Source organism: Antechinus flavipes, chromosome 2 (assembly GCF_016432865.1).
Source record: "Antechinus flavipes isolate AdamAnt ecotype Samford, QLD, Australia chromosome 2, AdamAnt_v2, whole genome shotgun sequence".
NCBI lineage: Eukaryota > Metazoa > Chordata > Mammalia > Dasyuromorphia > Dasyuridae > Antechinus > Antechinus flavipes.
Window position 1 is genome coordinate 388,366,279 of NC_067399.1, and position 22,077 is coordinate 388,388,355.

The 22,077-nt window shown below is 37.2% G+C and overlaps 1 protein-coding gene across 6 annotated transcripts; it reads right to left on the reverse strand.

The window, feature by feature from the left end:
- Positions 1 to 7,705: 7,705 nt before the first annotated feature.
- Positions 7,706 to 22,077, reverse strand: ECSCR (endothelial cell surface expressed chemotaxis and apoptosis regulator). 6 transcript variants are annotated; one of them, XM_051978511.1, is made up of 10 exons: positions 21,940 to 22,077; positions 16,809 to 16,856; positions 15,506 to 15,565; positions 14,882 to 15,022; positions 14,421 to 14,477; positions 11,426 to 11,536; positions 9,969 to 10,067; positions 8,982 to 9,018; positions 8,292 to 8,388; positions 7,706 to 8,065 (listed from the first exon to the last, which is right to left on the reverse strand). In XM_051978511.1, the coding sequence occupies exons 1-10, from the start codon at positions 21,995 to 21,997 to the stop codon at positions 8,057 to 8,059; spliced, it is 717 nt and encodes a 238-aa protein (XP_051834471.1). In that variant the 5' UTR covers positions 21,998 to 22,077; the 3' UTR covers positions 7,706 to 8,056. The 6 variants fall into 6 exon arrangements, with proteins under 6 accessions (XP_051834471.1, XP_051834470.1, XP_051834475.1 ...); XM_051978510.1 differs by having other exon boundaries at positions 14,421 to 14,483; positions 21,940 to 22,076; XM_051978515.1 differs by lacking the exon at positions 14,882 to 15,022.

A 22,077-nucleotide genomic window follows, 5' to 3' on the forward strand; every position in this document is an offset into this window, starting at 1 on the left:
AGGCGGATGATGAAATGAAGACAAGGTGGCTGAAATATGTAGCTAGGAAGGAATGCACAGAGAAGACGAAAGGAAATTAAAAAAAAAAAACCTTCGTGACGCCTTTTGTGCACCTGTAACAGCAAACCATAGTAATATCCTGATATCTGACATTTCTTTTTTTTTTTTTAATTAATAGTATTTTTTTTTCAAATACTTGCAAAGATAGTTTTCAGCATTCACCGTCGCAAAACTTTGTATTCAAATTTTTCTCCCTCTCTTTCTCCCCCTTCCCCCCTCCCCCCTTTCCCTAGACAGGAAGCAATCCGGATATATGATATTTCATTTAAAATGTATCCCAGGATTCAAACCTATTGGATTTGCATAAGACTCTCCTCATTGGTAGAAAGAAAATTATTTGACACTTCAGGACTACCTGAAGAAGGAGAGCTGCCAACAGGTTGGGAGAAGAGAGGTTTTTCTTTATTCTAATTTTGAGAGAGGGAACACATGATTCCAGGCTTTCTTCATGAAAAGACCCATTAGAGAGAGAGAGAAAAAAACAAATTTTAGAAAGAAGCTAACACGTAGAGAAATCAGGACCTTGACGTGTCCCAAAATTTCTAGAATGCTACACTAATAACTTTAAAAAATGTTTTCCCTGATTGAGACCAAGGGTTCTCAGTTAAGTTTCCTCTTGTTGGGAGAATTCATTCATTCTATGTATTATCTGGTATAATCCAATCTGTACTACGGCTCTTGTGGTGTTGTATTAGGGTTCACTATCTGCTTGGATAAATAAATTTACACTCTATTCACTTACTAGACCATAATATTTGTATAACTAGCATTTGGTGAGAAGGAACCAAACCATCAAATTTTTCTTGGAGCACTCCTTTTCTTGTTAAAGGATAGCAACCAGAAAAGCAGTTTGAACCTAAAAATAATTTCCCCTAGACTAGTAATGTTTAGGGTGGCAGATATAATTCATGCATTTCTGGGTTTAGACAAATGCATGTGGACATTCACATAACCTATATGAACAACATATATGTCACTCACACATCTATTTTGTTTATTTTTTTATGTACATGATTTCTCCAATATAATGTAAACAGATTAGTTCAGTTTTGTCTTTATAGTCCTAGGCACAGTCAGGTGTCAGATGGCATAAAAATAACTTAAAAAAAGAAGCTTTTTGAATGAATAAGTCATATCATAGGGCATTCTGCACTAAGAGATTAGTGGAAAGGAAGTGAGGCAATGCCCTCTGAAGGTCCTTAGCCAGTTTTCTTTTAGATCCAGCTTCTGCCAAAGCCCAATTCCTCAATATTATTATATCCCTTCATTTGGCATCAGTAAAATCATACATACCCTTTCCCCCTCCAAACCACTCAAAGAAACTGCTAGTTATTAGTGGAATTGGCAGTCAGGAAATCTGAGATTTAATATAGGATATTCAGTGTGCTATAAAGCAACGGTTTATTTTTTACAAATATTTTAAGATTTAATTTTTTAATTTAAAATTTTTTATGTGATTTGATGTTTCTAAATAGAACAACAAAAAATAATTGCCATGCAGACAAGCTTTTATCTTCCACCCTTATCTTTTTAGTTCCTCCTGGACAAAAGAACCTGCCAGATCAGTCTTATAATCTGATGGTCCCTTCAGGAGATATAAAGCTTTGGAATGGATGTGCATACTCAGATGATGGGCCAGGTAGTGTGCTATAAGTTCCAGGAAACCCAGTTCAGTACAGGAAACCTTACCTTTGTGCCAGACAGGTGGTATCATACCAGTCCTGGGCATGTCCCTACATTACTCAACTTCAATTTAGGTTCACTCATCCTTCTTAGAGATCCAGCTAAAGTCACTGTGTTTTGGCAACAAAAGCCCAAGGTAGATAGAACAGTTAGAATGAAAGGAGAAAGAATTCTCACTCTTCCTACTTTTGCTTTCTTTGAGCATCTCCCAAGTCCATGAATATCACAGTTTGGGGGCCAAGAAGAATTAAGTTAAAAAGTATTTTATCTCACAAATATTTGCCATCCCTATAGGCCAATTTTTTTTATCTATAAAAATGAGACAATTAGAAAAGATAACTCAAGATCCATTGCAATGTTAAGCCTATATTTCAGCTCTTGTCTCTTTTAGATGCTAAGGGACAAGGAAGGAAGAGAAGAGACTATACTTTGAAGCACCGAATTATGATTTCCTCTATCCATGGTGTCAAATACTTTTATTTTACAGATCAGAAACTGAGGTCCAGAGAGATGATAGGATATTAATTCTTTTTGATATTTGATTCTTTTCTACTAATCTATTGAATTTGATATTGTTGATCACACTCTTCTAAATATTTTCTTCTATCTAGGTTTTTATGACATTTCTCACCCCTGGTTCATCCTCTGCCTGTCTGACCTCTCCTCATTCTCATCATCTATATTGTAATCTTTAACTAAGAGTGTTCCCCAAGGACCTCTTTTCCTTGTACTCTCTCTCCTACTCTCTATTCCTTTTTCTTTCCTTCTTTCTCTCTATCTGTCTCTCTCTGTAAACTCATCAGCTTCCAAACGTTTAATTATCATCTTTATGCAGATGACTCCTAGGTCGTCTATATATCCACCCCCAGCATCAGCCCTTGTACTTTGCTTTTGTATTGTCTATTGTCTATTTAACCTTATGCCAAATCCTTCCCACTTTCAAACTTTCAATTATTTCTGTCCACATTATCACCACTGTTTCAATGTCTCAGTTTCCTAATTTATAGAATGGAAATAATAATAGCACCTATCTGCCAGGGTTGTTGTGAAGATCAAATAAGCTAATGACTGTAAAATACTTAGCACAGTTCCTGGAACACAGTAAGTACTATCTAAAAGTTAACTACTATTTTTATGTTATAGTATTATATTATCCTACTATTGATATTGAACATGTTTCCCATTATAAGATTAAAATGACCTAGCAGATTGTGAACAGTGCAACTGCCCCTATATGTGTGTTCTAGTAGTTTGTTATTTAGTCTGGGTTTGCTCTCTTCTCTGAACCTACAGCTTACATTGTTTAATGAGAGAGTAGAGAGGAAGTTATCTTATAAATATCTACTGTCTGTTGTCTAGACATCAAGGGAGAGATATGGTTTTAGGGAAACTGGATGGGCTCTCAATTCAAACTTTTGTCAAAGATGGGACTATCATTTGCATGAGGAGTTTTGTGGGTACAATGGAACCGAACTCTTAACAGGTTGCATCTAAGCAAGATTCAGTATAAAATAGTCTATTTTATATAGTCTATATATTACATCCAAGAGGTACTTTTATCAGCCAGTGTCCTCTAACAAAAGGAGGTCCTGTGACATGAACATTGAAAGAGCTGCAATAAAAGTAATAAATATCCTTTATTTCAAGAGATATTTTCTCCTCTTGTGACCAACAATGCCTATTTCCAGATTAGCTGGATAGCTTATAGCAATAGAACAGAAATCACATGGCCCAGTAGAATGGAATAGAATTAACACCAGCCACCATTTATTCAGCACTTACTAGACATAAGACATTGTGGTAGAGTTGGGGCGATAAGCATCAAAAAACAATAATATCTCCCTACTTTCTGGGAATGTACATTATACCAAGAGATATTATAAGGAAGAATATTAGCAACTGGGGAGAGAGAGAGATCAGGGAAGCTTCACAGATCCAGAGGGAGCAGATTCCAGACACAGATCATGGGAGATCAAGGGGGTGGGGCTGTGCTAATGTATGGAGGGAAGAAATAAAAAACAATACAGAAAAGAATCCAAGGTTTAGTTTGGCTGGAAAATAGAATATGGCTAGATATTGTTGAAATATCTGAAAAGGGTAGGTTGGAACTACATTGTGGAGGGTCTTAACCCAAGGGTAAGGGTCTTGTCTTTTATCATAGAGACAATGGGGACTCATTACAAACTGTTGAGCAGAAGGGTGACTTGTGTCTTGGAAGAGTATTTTGTCAGTTTTCACAGGGAACTAGGGGTCTTTAATTAGGAAACTATGAAAATAGTCCAGGCTAGGAGTTAATGGGTAATTAAACTAGGGAGGTAGGCAATGTAAATAGAGAGAAAGGGACAAATAAAAGAAATATTATGGAGGTAGAACTGAAAGGACTTGGCAACAGATAGGATATGGTCTCAGATACTTATTAGTTAGGTGAGTGATCCTGAACAAATCACTTAACTCTATTTGCCTCAATTTCTTTATCTATAAAATGAGCTGGAGAAGGAAATGGCAAACCATTTATCTTTTCCAAGAGAACCTTAAGTGGAGTCACAAAGAGTCAGATATGAATGGAAAATTACTGAACAACAGAATATTGAAGGTGAGGGAGAAGTAAAAATTAAAGATAACTCAAATTACAAACCTGAGTGATTAAAAGGATAAAGGTGCCCTCATCAGAAATGGAGAAATTTGGAGAACAGGTTGAGAGGGGAAGATGATCTGTTCCATTCTGAATACACTGAATTTGGGATGCCTAGAGAATACCCAGGTTGGCATATCCCGCCGACAATTAATGACATGGAATTGAATGGTGTTCAGGAAAGAGATCAAAGCTGGATTTCTAGATTGGGATGTTTATCTGCATAGAGATAATAATCGAATCCAAAGGAGCTGATGAAATGGGAATTAGAGAGTGTAGAGAGAGAAGAGGCCCCACGACAGAGCCCTGGAGGATACTTGTACTTAGGAGATAAAAGATAGATGATGATCCATTAAAAGAGATTAAGCAGGAGCAGACAAGTAGGAGAAAAACAAAGACAGAACAGTCACAAAAACTCTTTGGTTGGTGGGGAAAGGGGTGAATGAAATTCACAATGTCAGGAACTTCAAAAAAGAGAAAGAGACTAGAGGAAAAACCTTAACAGTATGCAGATAATTTATAGTAAAACTATAGCAGGGCCTTTTAGTAACAATAATCTAGCGAGGACTTCTGAATCAGGAGTCTTTAATCTTTTTGTGTATTATGGACCCTGCTTTGGCAAAACTTATGGACTCCTCAGAATAATGCTTTTTAAATGAGTAAAATAAAACCGTAAGGTTATAAAGAAAACCAAACATATTGAAACACAATTATAAAAATATTTTAAAAAACAAGTTTACAGACTCTAGGTTATTAAATCACTTGTCTTGCCATATCATCAGATCATCAACATCCCTTTTTACACTAAGATTCTATGACAATTATTCATCTTATATTCATAATTTAAGCAAAGGGAAATGGACTTTTTGTCTGCCTTTGCTTTCTCTTTGCTTTCCATGAAAAATAGTCACATTACTTTGTAAAGTCTAAATATAGGGGAAAAAAAAAAAAAACTTTGGTGTTTGAAAGTAGAAGTTTCTAGAGCATAAGTGAATTGATAATTAATTTATTAAGTTTCGAAATGTGGGCATGCTCAGTTCTTGGGGTATTTGCTGGGAAAGACTATAATAGCAGTAGAAAGTGGAGCTGTGAAACAGCACAGAAAGTAGAGACAAGTGATGAAAGAGATATAGAAGCAGAAGGTTTGGGGACAAAGGATGGGATAGTGAAGAAAAGCAGGCAATTGACAAAGAGGATGAGGAGGGGGAGAGGCAGAGAGCATCACTCATGTACCCATGGTTAATGGTAGAAAACTAGGCAGCATGAATCTGAGGGAGATGGAAGATTGCCTGGGGGGCAAGAGTTTGAAGTCTCATTTTTAAGTGTTTTTTTTTTTTTTTTTGAGAAACCAGACCAACTCTTATTTGTAAGAGCTTAGAGTTAGTTCATTAACATATACAAATCATTTCAAAGTTGTCAGTAAAACTTTAAAGCTAACACATTCATATTTTTTCAAAGTTATTAGCACCGTTTGACGAACTGTTGATCTTTATTGTGAAAAGTCTAAAATTTGTCTGGAATTTACATGTGTAGGACCAAAAGGCTCTGGCAACAAAGACTAGATGGCTTCCCGTGATTCAGTACATATCATCAGAATGTGATTTTTGGTAAATATATGATAGTTTGCAAATTATACTCCTCTGATCTTTGGGATGATTTGTGCATGATTTCTAGGTTCCCTTTTGAAATCTTACTTTTTGCTATTGCCATTGTACACTGCTACTTATAAACTTAGTGTACTGATTAGAAATCAGGATGGCAAAAAAGCAGTCAAGAGACTAGAAAAAGATACAATTTTAATTTAGCAATACTTATTGTCTGCCTTCAATTCAATAAATATTTCTTGAACATCAGCTATGTGTCAGGCACTGATGGGGATATAAAAATAAAAATAACACTGACTTCACCCTCAGGGTGCTTGCCACCTAGTAGGAGGATAAGAAAAAGCATGCAAATCACTATATGATAATATATTACAGAATATGATGAGATATGAGAGAAGGACAAAGAACTATGGAATCAGAGAGAGACATCACACCTACTTTTTTGAATCAGTAAGGGTTCGTGTTGGAAGTGAAATGGCATCTGAAGTAAGCCTTAAAGGGTAGGTAGAATTTTTGACAGATGATGATTAAGAAAAGAGAATATGATTCCATGTGGAGGGAACAGTACAAAGAAAGGTAAAAAGGAGGGAAATTATGTGATACATTCAGAAGAATCAAAAAGTGAGCCAATATTGTTTTAAAATGAGTTACACATACATGGGAGATAAGTATAGAAAAGAAAATTGGGATTGTCTTGTGGAGTCCTTGAATACATGCTCTGAATGCTATTCACCTTATAGTATGTACTCATAAATATTAAATAAGCTTAGTGTGTATGTATATGTTATATATATATGTGGAATATATATGTATATGAGGAATCACTGGCATAGTTTTCTGCACATACACACATATTCACATATATTGTATATATTCATATACATATATGTATTTGTATTTATATGCATATGTTATATAAATATATTTAATATATTTAATATATGTGTATATATACAGAGAACTATGCCAGAGATTCTTCAAATGCCTAGGTAAGATCCCTGGAGTAAAACAGTTTTCAATTCCAGTCCAGTACTTCATATTCTCAGAATTTCCATGACTCCTTAGTAGTTGGATCCAAGACAAAATATTTGTTAACAACAGGAACCTTACTGATCTGGGGCTACCCCATAAAGTGAATGTGTTGTTAGTCTACACAGTCTTAATGTTATTATTTTTTCCTCCCTATGATTGCAAACCTTTCTTGATCTTTTTCCTATTGGAACCAGCGAGACCAGTACATCTACCCTAGAGCACAATAGAAAGTATGCAACAATTTTTTAAAATTATCTACTATAGATCCAATTAAAGCTCTCATAATTAACACAATACTTTGCTCTAGTTAACTTCTTTCATTGGCCTCCTTTCTAAAGGGCAATGCTATTATATTTTGTTTAGATTATATGAGATAATATGACAGAGATAATATGCCTTATTATAATTAGTCCACCACTGTTACTTTGCCTTTAAAATTAGGGGGGTAGGTTCAGTTGTCTCATTCCAGTTTTATAAAACAATAAACTGAAACACAGCTAGAAGGGCCTGGGCCTGTTCTATTAGCCCTAGAGATGCTTGTTGATTGATCTCTCAAAGTGTCCTTAATTTATGTTGGCCCAGTGATGTGTGCCTTGTTTTGGGAAGGCAGCCTGACCTATCTGGGACTCTCTGATCTCACATTCTGGGCTAAAGCAGCTGTGTTTAAAAGCACAGATCCTGAAAGAAATCATGCTGCAGACCAAAAATAATTTTAATTATATTAAAAATGAAAAGTACAAATATCTCCCAGTCCCAACACAAGACCTATTTGTCCCTGTGCTGTAGATGTCTCTTCTCTATGATCCCAGGGAGATGGGAAGGGTAGGTTATGTTTCTGGGATTATTGTTTATGTTCAAAATTGGGAGACAATGCTCTCAAATCTAAGCCAAGGCTTGTGTCTCCTAATCTTCAAGTGTGGATTTGAAATTGCAATAATTTGCATGGAATATATCATGCCTTGATTTCCTTCCATATCACTCCAACAATCCACCATCACAGTCATAGAGTTGCTGCTTCCTGAGTCCTTGTCACTCAAGGCCAAGTTTATAGAACCTGCAAAAAAAGTAATACTCATGTCAAGGTGAGTTTGTACTAGGGATAAGTGGGAACTTAATCAGAAATGATATCCATATTCTTCAAAATGTCTCTTCCCTGCATAATACTTAGGAAATAGAAAGAGCCCTATTGTACCTACAAGAAGGGCCTTAATGTCCAGCCACACCAATGGATGGATGGGATGACTTGGGGAAAAAGAATGAGGATACTGAAAAAGCCAAACCTTCTCTTCTGTAAAACAGCCCTTGTTATTATTTGAATTAATATTCTTCATGGAGATGAGTGTGATGCTGGTGTCCTTCTCCCTATTGGCTGTGGAGCTGTGGGGGGAAAAAGGAGAAAAGTCTCTATTATGAAGAGACAGGGACAGAAGCAAAGAAAGGGGAGAAGGGGACATTAGAACTATGGAGCTTGGACTCCTTGACTGATGGAATGTTTCTTGTCCAGAATCCAAGTTCCTGTGTCACTTCATGAAAAGGCTGCAATAGCTCAGCTTTGAGACAGGAAAGTTAGAGGCCATGCATCCTCCCCTGGGACCTCACCACCTCCCTGCCTAGGACAAAGTCTAAGCTTTGGTCAATACCAAGAGTTCTCTGTGTAAGGAATCCAAAGTTACTTGATAACCTGAAAGTTTAATATGGAGAACCAGTCATAATTAGTTAATTAGTGCAGGTCAAATCTGGGATTTGCCCTATGGGTTTAAGGAAAAGCTAGTATTTCCTCCCCACCCACCCTACCTCCTCTAGTTCTTCCTGGTGGTATCCCACTGTTGTCAATCCCAGGTTTCACTCACTTCCCTTCCATGAGTCCCACCCTTACCCCTCCCTGTCAGACAGTTCCCTGAGCATTTCTGGAAAAACATTTCTTCTGTGCATCCAAGTGAAGGTAATTTGATGTGCCCCGATATTCATACCTTTCAGACATTCCACAACTGTCTGGCTTCTGGGGGTCTGTGAGGAGACAAAGGTATCAGTTTGGGAGGGGGAAGAACAATTCTGGGCATCAAGCCCAACCTAGGTCCATCGGGCCAAATTTAATGACTTCATCAGGGCTTTATTTTTGTTTATTTAAAGCTTCCCTTTAAATCAGGGTAATTAAACTTTGCAAGTGTCCAGGACCCTTCAGCAAACTGGGAAAGATATGTACTCCTCAGAATAATGCTTTTAATTCATAAAATAAAATACCTAGGATTACCAAGGAAATCAGTTATATTGAAATACAATTGTCGAAATATTTAAAAACAAATAAAAACTCCAAGTTTATGGACCCCAAGTTAGGAATCCCTGTTTAAAGTTCCATTACACTCATAAGCCCTGCTAAGCTCAGATCTCTAGCTCCCATTTGAAAAAATTTAAAGAACATAGAATATATGACTTATCAGACTTATGGATAGGCAAACAATTTATGAATGCAGAAGAAATAGAGAGCAAAGTGAGGTGTAACATAGATAATTTTGATTACATTGAATTTAAAAAAGTTTTATACAAATAAAACAAATGTAGCCAAGATCAGAAAGAAAGCAGAGAATTGGGAGGGGGGAAATTTTATGGATAGTTTCTCAGATAAAAGTCTTCTATCTCAAATATATAAAGAATTTTATAAAATCTATTAGAAATAGATTTCTATTTCCCCAATTGATTAATGATCAAAGGCAGTTTTCTGATGAGGAAATTGAAACAACTTATAGTCATATGAAAAAATGTTCTGAACTAATTAAGGATTTTATCATCATTTTCCCCAAACCTCTATGCAGCCTTCTTTTATTGAGTGGGGATTTAGTACAACAGAACCGTTGTCCTAAGTCTCCCCTTAACTCTAAAGCATGATTAAACCAATGCTAATAGTTCAAGTCCTGAATATTAAGCAGAGAGAGCAGTTAATAAATTGCAAGAGCTTGTACCTTCTGACTCTTTATTTTTCTGACACTTGAACCTCAGGCTGACCACACTGACCAGGATAATTACCACGACCACCAAAATGATGATGAAGGTGATAACTCCTGAAGAGGAAAGAGAAAGAGAGCCATCAGGCAAAATTTACAGCGTTTCAAGTCCCATTCTTTGCTAAGTGCTATAGTCAGCCATCTGGATCAATGAATCCCTGGAGTTCCAAATCCCTAGCCAGAATCTCTCAGACTTTTTCTCACTCCATTCTTATATTTTAAAAAATTATTTACATATACATATGGTATATGTGTATATATATATATGTATACACACACACACACATATACACACACATATATACATATGAAGAGAGCAGGAAAGAGAAACAGGCAGGGAGAGGAAGAGGAAGAAAAATAGAAAAGGGGAGAGGGAACAAGAGTTGAGAACAGTAAAGTAAAGTTCAGGGTATGATCAAGGATTTCTCCTATGCCATTCTCCAAAAATAGCCCTCTCAAAAACAAAAACAGAAGCTTTTCTATGAATTCAGCTAGGTGGAAAAAGGTTGATATCATGTAATATTATTGTAGATTTGCAGCTGGAAGAACTTTAGAGACCATCTTAGTTCAATCACCTCATAAAAATTTTTTTTTGTTAATACCAAAACATGTTTCTGATATATTTTATTTTTATAGAAAAGACATTTCACAATGAATGCCTGTAGGATCCTAAGTTCTTTTGAAACCAGAAAATGTTTTGTTTTTGTCTTTTTCTTTTCTTTAAATTTAATAAAATTTTATTTTAAAATTTACATTTAAAATTTTTATTTCATAAAATATTTGTTATTCTGAACTTGAAAAATACCAACAAATCTGAAAATGTCTTTGCTCATTATAAATAGCTTGATTTTTTGTTTTTGTCTTTTTAAGAACATATAAAATTCTGCAAATTAGTTCCAAAAGCTATCCTGATTGTTTCTTTTCTGAACTCTTTCTGTGTTCTCCTCTGTGAATTTTTTAAAAAGCTTCATTGATGTTCTTTTTTTTGTCTTCTTTTCTTCCTTTCTTTTTTGCATCAATGTCACCACCCTTCATCTTCCACACCTTCCCCACTAAAAAAAGACATAATTCTCCATTGTAACCAATGAGTATGAATAAGACCCATATGTTAGCCAAATCTGAAAATATGTCTTATTCCACACTTCTAGTCTATCACCTCAAGAGATGGGAAGCATTGTCAGGCCTCTGGAGTTGTGCCATACACCTTATTTAATTGATTAGCAACTTGAGGCCTTAAGTATACAGTGGTTTTCCCCAATGTCATACAGGAAGTAAGTGGCAGAATCAATATGCAAATTCAAATTCTTTGATTATATCCACTAAGAATGTCATTTGAACCCAGGACTCAAGATTAAGATCATCCCAGTCTTAGGATCTTCCTTCTCTACTTTGTTCCCCTTCTTCCTTCTGCTTACCAAATGCTGCCACAGTCAGCACAGTCTCAGATGTTGGAGTGGGGAAGACAGGTTTTTCAGTTGTTCTCAAGTTCATTGTGGTTGACTTGGGGATAATGTCTGAGGTTGCAACTAAGAGAGAGTGAGAAAGGCAGTCAGAGAAGGAGTCCGACATATTCCTGTCAGAGGAATTTTAAGAAGGGACCAAAGGAACTCACAATCCAACAAACTATCTCCCACTCCCTTCCCTACTCTACTCCTGAGTATGCTCAGACAAATACCTTGTTTGAATGATGATCAAATTGCCTATGATAATATGACATGGGAGTCGTGACTGGTGGTTTTTACAGAACCTGCTTTGTATTGAGTTCACATTTCTTGCGGCTTGTGCTCAGCAATCAGGATGTCTAACATTTTCTTCTCTCCCCCTCCTCTTTTACAGGGCCCAAAGATGGAATCTGAGTGCCATAATGACAAAGATTTACTTCTGAATGTAGCTGACCAGATTAAAATGTAATTTAGAAATATTTAATAAACAAAAATACAAGAGAAAGTAAATAATGTTAATATGTGGTTTTCTATATGGATCTTCAGGGATTGAGTTTAGTGCTCCTTTTTCTATTTTTGAGTTTGACTCCACTGACCAAGAGTATTGTAAGATCAAGGAACTTGCCTTGAGCTGAATAACTGTATATACAGCAAAGGTGGGACTTGAATCCTGATTTTCCTGGCTCTGAGATAATAAACTTTGTAAACACTATACCATGATGCCTTGTTTTAAGGCTTGAGGAGGGAAAGAAAAAAGAAACTGGGATCATTTATCAACAGGTATAAATTTATCATACAAAGTTATTTTTTTTAAATGGTGGCGAGAGGAATAAGATGTCTTTAGACCTTCCTAAAAAAGTGGAATAGTTTCTTGCCTCATTCCCTTCTAACTTATTCTTCCTCACAAATTCGTGATTTTGAGATATTGTACCTTGGGAAGTTATAGCCAATGTTTGTGAGTGATGGTGTCAGACTCTAATAGAAACAGGAGGCATGTAAGCATCCCTATTTTATGTTCCATTATATTTTATATTATTTTGTTAAATATTTCTCAATTACATTTTAATCTGGTTGACCTCATTAGGGGATGTTGTAACCTGTAAGCCATGGCCTATTTGACCCTTAATTTTAAACGGAGTACAGCCCTCACCTCCACTGTTCATTAGCTGGGGAAGGTGAAGGAAGTACCTTATCTGCCTACATGTTCTTATTCTCTTAGTTTAGAACTTAGAATTCATTTTCCTTTAGAAACATTGTTACATATAGTAGTTAGGTTCTATATAATTCTTGGTCCTTAATCTATACTGGGAATTCAATGGTGGGATAGCCTGGGAACAAAGAATTGACATAGACTTGCACTTTTAGAATTCATTGTTCTATGGGAAGGTTATTATCAATAGAACTCTTGGCCCTTGAGCTATATTGAGAATTCAACAGCAGGCTAGCTTGGGAACACAGAACAAACACAGACAAGAATGTTTCTAAGAATCATCAGTAGATTGTATTGTGTACGTGAGCTTCTTTTTCATCTTCCACAATGTCATAAGGCAGCATGGTGTTGTAAAAGAAGCATTAGCTTTGGAATCATAAGACTTAAGTTTTAATCCCCTCTTGGAAACTTGCAGTCCATGGGACACTGAGCAGACAGTACTAGATCGATAGACTTTATAATTTCTTCATCTGTAAGATAGTGGTGAGGGCACTAGAAGGGTGAGATAAGATCAAAGTGTTTTAACTTGGGGTCTGTGAACTGAATTTCTAAAAATTTCAATAACTGAATTTCAATGTAATTGGTTTCCTCTGTTATCATATGTATTTTATGAATTTAAAAACTTCTCTGAGAAGAATCCAAGGGCTTCCCTAGGATACCAAAGGAATCCATGACACATGAAGAGTTAAGAACCCCTAGATTAAAAGGTCCCTCTAAGCTCTAAATTCTATGATCCACAAGGTATATAAGGATAACTAGAATGGCACAGTGGATGGTATGCTGGGCTTGGAGTCAGAAAGACCCATTTTTCTGAGTTCAAATCTGGCCTCAGACGTACACTGGCTGTGTGACCTTGTGCAAGTCACTTTGCCTCAGTTTCCTCATCTATAAAGTGAACTGGAAAAGGAAATAGCAAGCCAATACAGTATCTCTGCCAAGAAAACCCCAAATTGGGTCGCAGAGTCAGATGTGACAGAAAATGACTTAACGAGATACCAATTATTTATTGTTGGTTGATCATCCTCTTATTAAGCATGTAACACTAAGTGGCAAATTGAGATAATTAATTATCCAATTGAGATAATGCAAGTTCCAGATTTACTCACTTTTTTACTCTGTATATCTTTGCCTCCTTTAACTGTTACTCCAAAAATCCGTTGTAACACAAGGTAATTAGTGGGTTCCTGCTGGGGAGGACAGACTGACAAATTGGAGGGGCTTACACTGTAAGCTTCTTGAGGGTAGGGACTAGATTTTTGCCTTGCTTTGTATCCTCAGTGCTTAGTACTGTGTCTGGTACTTAAAGGAACTTAATGACTATTGTGGATAATGAGAATAAAGTGTGAGCCCAAGGATAGCTTGGGAAAGTATCAGCCTAATTAAATTAGGAGAGATCCCTTCACCAGGTTGGCCACGAAATGACAAAATTTTTAACTGTAAAATTCACAAAGATGCTCTCCAAAGTTATAGAAGGGCTATAAACTGAAGGATATATGTATATTAGTGAAGTTACATGTCTTTTTGAGTATTTAACAGGTGTAGATGTCAGATCTAATGGTCACATTTGGGCCAGTGACATAATTGAATTCAGTCAACAAAAATTTATCTCAGTTCTTTCTCTTTCCTCTCCAATTTCTTTTGTTCTTGATTCCTTCTCCATCTAGGAATATGAAGGAAAGAAAGAGGGACCAAAGGGAATTTCCCTATCTATTAATGGTCTCATGATGAATATCTCATTATCAGGGGTTAGGGACTTACCTGAAGAAGTGGGGATCGGGGATCTTTCCCTGGTTTTATGACTCAGGGCACTTGTACCTACAGCTTGGAAGAGAAGGAGCCCAGTTAAGACATAAGGCATAGCAAATATGAGAAGCACAGAACAAGTTTGATGCACTATTCATATCCTAGGTAGGAACCTACTCTCTAGAACTGAGACTGAACCTTCCCCAATTTTTCTTGTTTTTCTATTATTCAATTTCCCCCAGGTCTAGTTCTCTTCCCCTCTGTCTCTTACAAACGTCTCAATGCTCCTTTCCCTTCAATATGAACAGCATTTGTCTCTCCCCACTTTGATAATTCCTTCTATCCATCTCAGAATCACTTTCAGTTTCTTAAATCCTAGGACAATGTTGCCCTGAAGTCAGGGCAGGGGCTTGGATTGCTATCCTAAGTCTGAATCATTCAGTACTAATAAACCCCGACTTTGAGCCTGTGATTACCTCGCCCTAAGGTGGCTTCTTGTGTCTGAGTCTTCATTGTAGGACCAAAGGGAGAAGACTGGAAACTATTCAAGGTGGATGTTCTTGGATTTGATGATTCACCCCTCATTGTGGTGACCAGTGTGGACATCCTCAAAGATACTGTGAATACCAAGGCAGGATTTTGGGAGCATCTGAGAACCACAGGTATATATCCCAGAAATGACCAAAGTTACTGCCCAGAATCCTCTAACTCTCCAAATAGTGGTTAGCAGTGGGAATGTTTCTCTTTGACTATTGCTTTACCAATTGTGTTTCATCTTTGGAACACCTCAGGAAATTTTTAAAGGATGAAATATTCCTGGGCCCAGGTTAGGACTACATCCTAAAACCTTCAAACATTTAGCCTGCCATCCTTAGTGCTCAATATTCCTGACCGGACACTGATTCCACCTCACAGGATATCTTACTTCCACTTCTTAATTCCCACCCTTCCCTCAATATTTATTTCCCTCATCTCCTGCGACCCCCCCCTCCCCATCTTTTCCCCATTCTATCATTCAATTTCTTTGGCCATCAAGGAAAAACTCTGGCTAGGACTCAGGCTCAGGCCTAAGCTCCTCACTAGATCTCATCTTTATTTACCTGGAATGCCTGTGGTGGATTGAGGTGCCGAGTGAGCTGTAAAGGTGGAAGGCTTATTACCTGGAATGATATAGGTCAAATTAGTTTTAAGGAACAGGAGGAATATGGTTGTCCTGGGGCAATCCTTCTAACCTGGGTTTTGGAACCTTGATGTCTTGTTACTTAAAGCCTTGGGAAAGTGGAACCCAAGTCCTGCTCTGGCTATAATGTTGCTATAAATCCTCTTCTTCATTCTTTATCAGCAAATTCATCTGGTGCCTGAGGAATACTAGCTATGGCACTGATAATTCATGAAACAGATAATCAAAAGCTGACATCACTGTTATGTCTCTCTGGGCTTTTTCTCACTTAACGTCTCTCAGCTTCCTCTTAAAATGGGGATAATGATATAAGCTATCCTAAAGGTTTGTTGTAAGGATCAAAAGAGATAACTGTATGTAAAGTCCTTTATAAATCTCTAAGTTCTATCTAAATTATTATAATATTTATCATTATTTTAAATTTCAAGGATTTATTTTATCAATGTGTAATTCCCTCACCTCTATAGATCAAAACCCTTTTAATAGATAAACTTCAGAGTTGTTTTGGCTGAAAAATTAATTGCCCTATCATCAGCTTGGCTGCTACCATTTTTAAATTTAGCTGAGGGAGGGAAGCAGTCATCATTTAAATAATGATCAATGAAATAAAATTTGTGAAGTGCTTAGCACAGTGCTTGGCACATTATGGGTGCTTAAATATTTATTGACTATCTAGGTGATAAGATATATATTTATATGTTGTGAGAGAAATATATCTCTGTCACTTAGTCAATATATTTATATATGTGTGTGAGTAATATATATACATATATATATATAAAGCACACACATATATTAGCAGTTTTATTATATATTATATACATACATTATATTATACTGTATATGAATATGTATATATACACATATACACCCTAGCTATTATTGTGATTATCTTTCACTGGGCCAGCTCGGTAGGAGCTGACAAAAGCTATCCTGTTAGCAAAGTCTTTGAGAACCCAGATTCATCTTTATACCAAAATGAGTAAGACATTAGTGGATATATTTCATTAATATTGAGAATGAATCCCTCTGCCCTTAGTACTTTCCCTTTTTTCCCTTAGTACCCTCCTAAGCCAACTTGAATTGACCAAATGTGAAAAAACCCCTAGTTATGGCTTGGTCTCCCTCATTGTACCCTCAGGGCTTCTGCCCTGGAGACCTTGTAATAATTCACATGAGCTCCCTGCCAGTACCCCTAAATTCCCCAAGTATTTTTGTCTTACCCTGCTGAAATCCAAGGCTCTGGACTCGTGGGCTTTGGGAGGAGCCACCTATAAGAGTAAGCAAAGGATGATAAACTGGAGTGCCATGCCTGTTGGGATCCGACAAAGGAAACTCAATCCATCTGGCCTCTTAAACACCCTGACTAGGAGGTAAAAAAGTAAACAGAACCCATCATGTGGAATTGGAAGGTGAGAATTTGAATCCTGGCTCTGAAAAGTATTTTGTTGTGGAATCATAGTTAACTTACACACTCCTTCTCTGGGCCTCTGTCGCTAAATGGAGAGAATCACCCTTAATCAATCCCGTAGAAAAATGGTACAAGGATCAATAATATGTCTAGAATAGCCCACATTTAGAGAACTCAGAGCCCTCTCAGACCTCAGTCACTTAAGAGCCTATTTCTTCCCATTTGTGAGAAGTTACCTATGTGGTAAATTCAAGATCTCTAGAATATAGAAACCAGCTTACCATAAGTTCTTACATTTTGAAAACTGTTCTTGAAATGAGGGAATAAACATATACTCCATTTTCTCTCCCATGACTTTGTAACTATGGCTTTGGTTTACTTTTTCTTAGTAAACAGAAGACATTTCACTTTTTTGGGCTCAGGGAAGTGTTATTGAACTGTCAAAGCTAATTTAATCTAAGTGACTCTTAGGTGACGCTTAAGTGTCTTCCTTGTAAGTCCTCCCCATCCTTTAACAACCACAAAATATCCCAGTTTTGATGCTTAGGAAAGTCTGGACCCCAACAAGCATCCTGACACCAGCTCTCTCTTTCTTCTTTCCCTCCCTCTCTCTCTCACAATGCTCTATGTCTACTCCACTCCATTCCTCTCATGTTATAACTTTTCCTTTTGAGTTATGTATTAAAAATATATTCAGAACACAAGTGTTTGGGCGATTTTGTGGGCTGTTTTTCAGTCGTTCAGTTGATTTAATAAAAAAAACCTCTGGCCTACTAAATTATCAAACATTACAAATGAGGTAATATTTGTAAAGCTCTTAGCACAGTGCCTAGCACATAAAAGATACTTAATAAATTCTTATTTCTTCCCTATTTAATCAGACAGTGATTTTTATTCCTCATGTGGAAGAGTCTCTCTTTTTCTACAGGGGAAGAAGCCCTAGTAAAGGTAAAAAATGTGGAAATAGTTGCCCACCCAACATGAAGAGGGTATGGATCACCCAGATTCCTGAGAAACAGAATTTCATGAGTACTTTATGTATGTGTATATGTGTATGTCTACACATGCAGACATAGTGAGTTGTGTTTGCTTCTGTACAAAGAGAACATTTCCTCATTTTACACAATGAAATCATCCTTGAAACATGTGAATGAGTTGAAAGGAAAACAACCTGGGGAAGTGGAACCACCCAGTTGGGGTTCCCTTCCTACAACCCAGACTGGAGCTGATGGCTGTTCTCTGCCCTAGGACTCCTGCTCCGTGGGCCACTCAGAATTAAAGGAAGTTCCTGAGGGGCCCATGTTTGGGGAACAGCTGCCCAGCCCTGAGTGGGCGAGATCAGGGAGAAGGATCTGGGACTGAGTGCCAGCATGCAACTTGCCTAGTGAGTTTATTTTCTTTAAACTGTGGCCCTCTTCCATTGGGCTTCCAGTTGGCTTGCTGCATTATTCCCAGCCCAGGCTCATCCAAAACAATAAGGCTGGGGTTTCCCAGGTCACCATCCCTTATTGCCACAACTATAGCTCCTTCTCTGGAGGGGATTTGTTTAAGGAGAGGGAAGGAATCTTTCTATCAGGAGGCAGAAGCATAAATGGGATGACTTTAGAAGGATCCTGATATCCCAAGAAGCTCCTTCATTCTAAGACTCTACAATCAATCACTCAAACACTCATTCAACACATAATCATTGAAAGCCATACCAGGAATGAAGCACATTGAAGATTCTCTTCAAATTGGCCCCCACCTACTTTTCTAACCCTATTGCTATTTTCATGAACTCTATAATTAGAATAAATTCTTATCTTGTTCTGTTCCTTTGTACATGTTGCCTTCAATGTCTGGAATTAACCTTCCACATCCTCATCTCTACCTGTTGAAATCCCTCCCCTTTCTTCAACGTCCAACTCTAGTATCACCTACTCTATTGTTTCCCTTGATGCCTCCAAAAGAAAGTAACCATGAAATTTCTCATAGTAATTTTTCTGGGTCTCTCCTTTGTACTTAACAAATTTGACTTATAGTTAATTGTGTACAAATCTTATCCTTCTTTTCACTGGACTATTACTCCTTGAAAACAAGTTACACTTGCATTGCTCTATTCCTAGTATCTACCATATGTATCATTTAAAGCAGAGATTCTTAACTAGGGGTCTCTGGATAAGTTTCAACAGATTTCTGAACTTGGATGGGGGAAATATATTTTCATTTTCACTAAAAATTGGCATTTCTTTAAATTATGAATTTTTAAAATTATTTTGAAAGTTACAGTATATGAATATGAGATATAATTATTCTATAAGAAATGATGAGCAGGTTGATTTCAGAAAAGCCTGGAAAGCCCTACTTGAAGTAATTTTTAATGAAGTGAGCAAAACCAGGGGAGCATTTTACACAGTACAACAAGATAACATGATGATCAACTGTAATGCACTTGGTTCTTCTCAACAATGAAGTGATTCAAGACAATTCCAATAGAATTGGGATGAAAAATGCCAATTGCAACTAGAGAGAGAACTATGGAGATTCAATGTAGATCAAAACACAGTATTTTCAACTTTTTCTTTGTTTCTTTCTTTCTCATTTTTTTTCGCCTTTTGGTCTAATTTTTCTTGCACAGCATGGTAAATATAGAAATATGCTTAAAAGGATTGTACATATTTAGAGAGGGATCAGGTAAAACAAAGAGGTAGAAAAAGTTAGAATACAAAGTTTTACAAAAACGAATGTTGAAAACTATCTTAACATGTATTTAGAAAATTAAATACTATTGAAAAAATTATTCTGAGAAGGGGTCAATATGTACTCCATCAGACTGCCAAAGGAATTCATGATGTAAAAAAGTTAAGATCCCTTGCTTTCAAAAATCTCAATAAATTCAAAGTTGGAAGAGACTAGAATTCATCTAATCCAACATTTCCATTTTAATGACCAAGAATAAGCATTTATTAAGTTTCTGCTATATATCAGAAACCATTCTGGAAACTGGAGATAAAATTACAAAGAATCCAACAATCCCTGCTCTCAAAAACCTTACATTCTAACATGGAAGACAATAAATACACACATATATATTACATACATATATATGTATATGTATGTATGTAATTATAGCCTAAACATAAAGAGAATCAATACAGACACAAGGTAGTTAAATGGGAGATAGGGAAGACAGATATTAACAATGGTGAGACCATGAAAAACTTCATGTAGAAGATGATGTGTAATTTAATTACACAAATCTTTAAATATTATATACTAGTCATATATACTTGTCCCAGATAGAACTCCTGCTTGCCCCCATCTGTATCCCCAGCATAAGTCCAAGGACAGAGCAACAAGACCTAGCCAATGTAGCAGATTACCTAATGCCTTCTGTCATCTCCAACTTCCTTCTTTAACTGGTCTCCTTCCTAAAGCCTCCCAAATGCTTTTAACCCTGGATTTAGAAACCCTGGATATTCCCCCCCAACCCAGAAATGCTTGGTAAAAAGGGCTCAGCTCATGCACCTACATCATATTGTGGAGATCAGTGTGATTCTCCTATTGTACTCCCCGTCTTCAGGGTTGTAGAGAAGGGCATTTCCAGTCTTCAGGGGGGGCCTTCCACTGCAGACCGAGCCACTAAACATAATATTTGGCAGTGGGATATGCAAACAGAGTAGGTTCTCCCAGGAATATTGGGAACACAGGTTTTCCAGAATAACTCCCCTTTCTTGAGTGCTTCCCAAAGCCCTGACTCCCCAAACCCTCTACTTGATGTGTAATGGGGTGGGGGAAGGACTAAAGGGAAGTTCCTGGACTTGTGAGTCACAATCTCCAGGACCTTTCTCAATTCCCAGCAATGGGTCCCTAATTAGGAAGCCACTAATGCCCTAACTAGCTGTTCACAAGAAGCAGGGGAAAACTTACAGGTTTTATTTTCATTTCTGTGATATAACTCTTCTTTATCATAAAACAGGAACTTTCTAGGAGTTATCATATTCATTCTTTTGCCTCCATAAAGATATCAGCTCTTCTAGCCCAGAGTAAGAAAAAAAAATTCACTTCTTTAAGAACTCCAGGAAAGCTGATTTTGTGGCCTTGTTTCATGGTTTCCTTTACTGGACTGATTCAAAGGGTTGGTCATCTTCCCTAGAGGAAAGTTCTTCCTTCTAATCCTAGTCCTTCCTAGAGATGATTCAGGATCAGTATCTCCCTGCAAGCATGACACCCCAAATCAAATTTGATTAGTTCTCAAATCTAAAAAAACATGGCATCCTGAACTTTTGGAGATAAAAAGGGGATGGTGTCAACAGACTAATACTAGACTTTGTATCTAGCACTAAGGAAGGGGGTAGCTTCCTCTCCAGATCAAGCATCCTATGTCCTTCCTAGGCACCTGATTCTGGGATGCCCAGATGTTAAATACCAGGGTGCGCATTCCCCAGGACCATTATTACCAAGACTCACCCCAGCTTCCTATGTCTCCTCAGTGATCAATGTAGAATTATGATTTGTGAGAAAGTGGAACGGAATGGGAAACACCTCTCTCCCTTCTTTTCAACCCATCCCAGGAACGGAGCTATTTGATTTTGGAGGAAACTCTAGAAAGTGTTGTACACTGCCGATGTCATGTCTTTGGGAAGAGAAAAACAACCTTTCCCATTTGAAAGTCCAGCCATGGGGTTTAAAGACCAGGGGCTCAGGTTTTTCCAGCTTTCTGTCTCCTAGGTAAGAGCAGCAGGATAGGGTTTTCCCTTCTGCATATGACCATGGAAATATGCTCTATGTGTCTACAGTTATCACCCAATAATGATCTGATTGCTGGACTTCTCCTTTGGAGAAAAAAAAAAAATTAAGATTTTTCTTTCCTGGATGAGTGAAACCGGTGTGATTCTCTAGACCACTCTTCTAGAACTCTTGGATTATCAGTGCTGAGAGGAAGAAAAAAAACCATTTCTTACCTTGGAACAAAATGTAACTTATGATCCCCAAACATAGCTGGGCTCTGATTGTGTTCATATCCACTGTTCCTGCCGGCGGTCTTTCAGCTTAGGGGAAGCTCTGTCCATAATGAGGAGGAGAGAGGGAGTGCTGGGGTG

What these genes read in the sequence shown, in the direction of transcription:
- ECSCR (XM_051978510.1), bottom strand. Translation starts at nt 21,997, where the DNA reads ATGAACACAATCAGAGCCCAGCTATGTTTGGGGATCATAAGTTACATT. An exon ending in GAAAAATAAAGAGTCAGAAG is followed by an intron (nt 9,019 to 9,968) that starts GTACAAGCTCTT and finishes GTCTCCTCACAG; the next exon opens with ACCCCCAGAAGCCAGACAGT. An exon ending in AGTTGTGGAATGTCTGAAAG is followed by an intron (nt 8,389 to 8,981) that starts GTATGAATATCG and finishes TTCCCCCCACAG; the next exon opens with CTCCACAGCCAATAGGGAGA.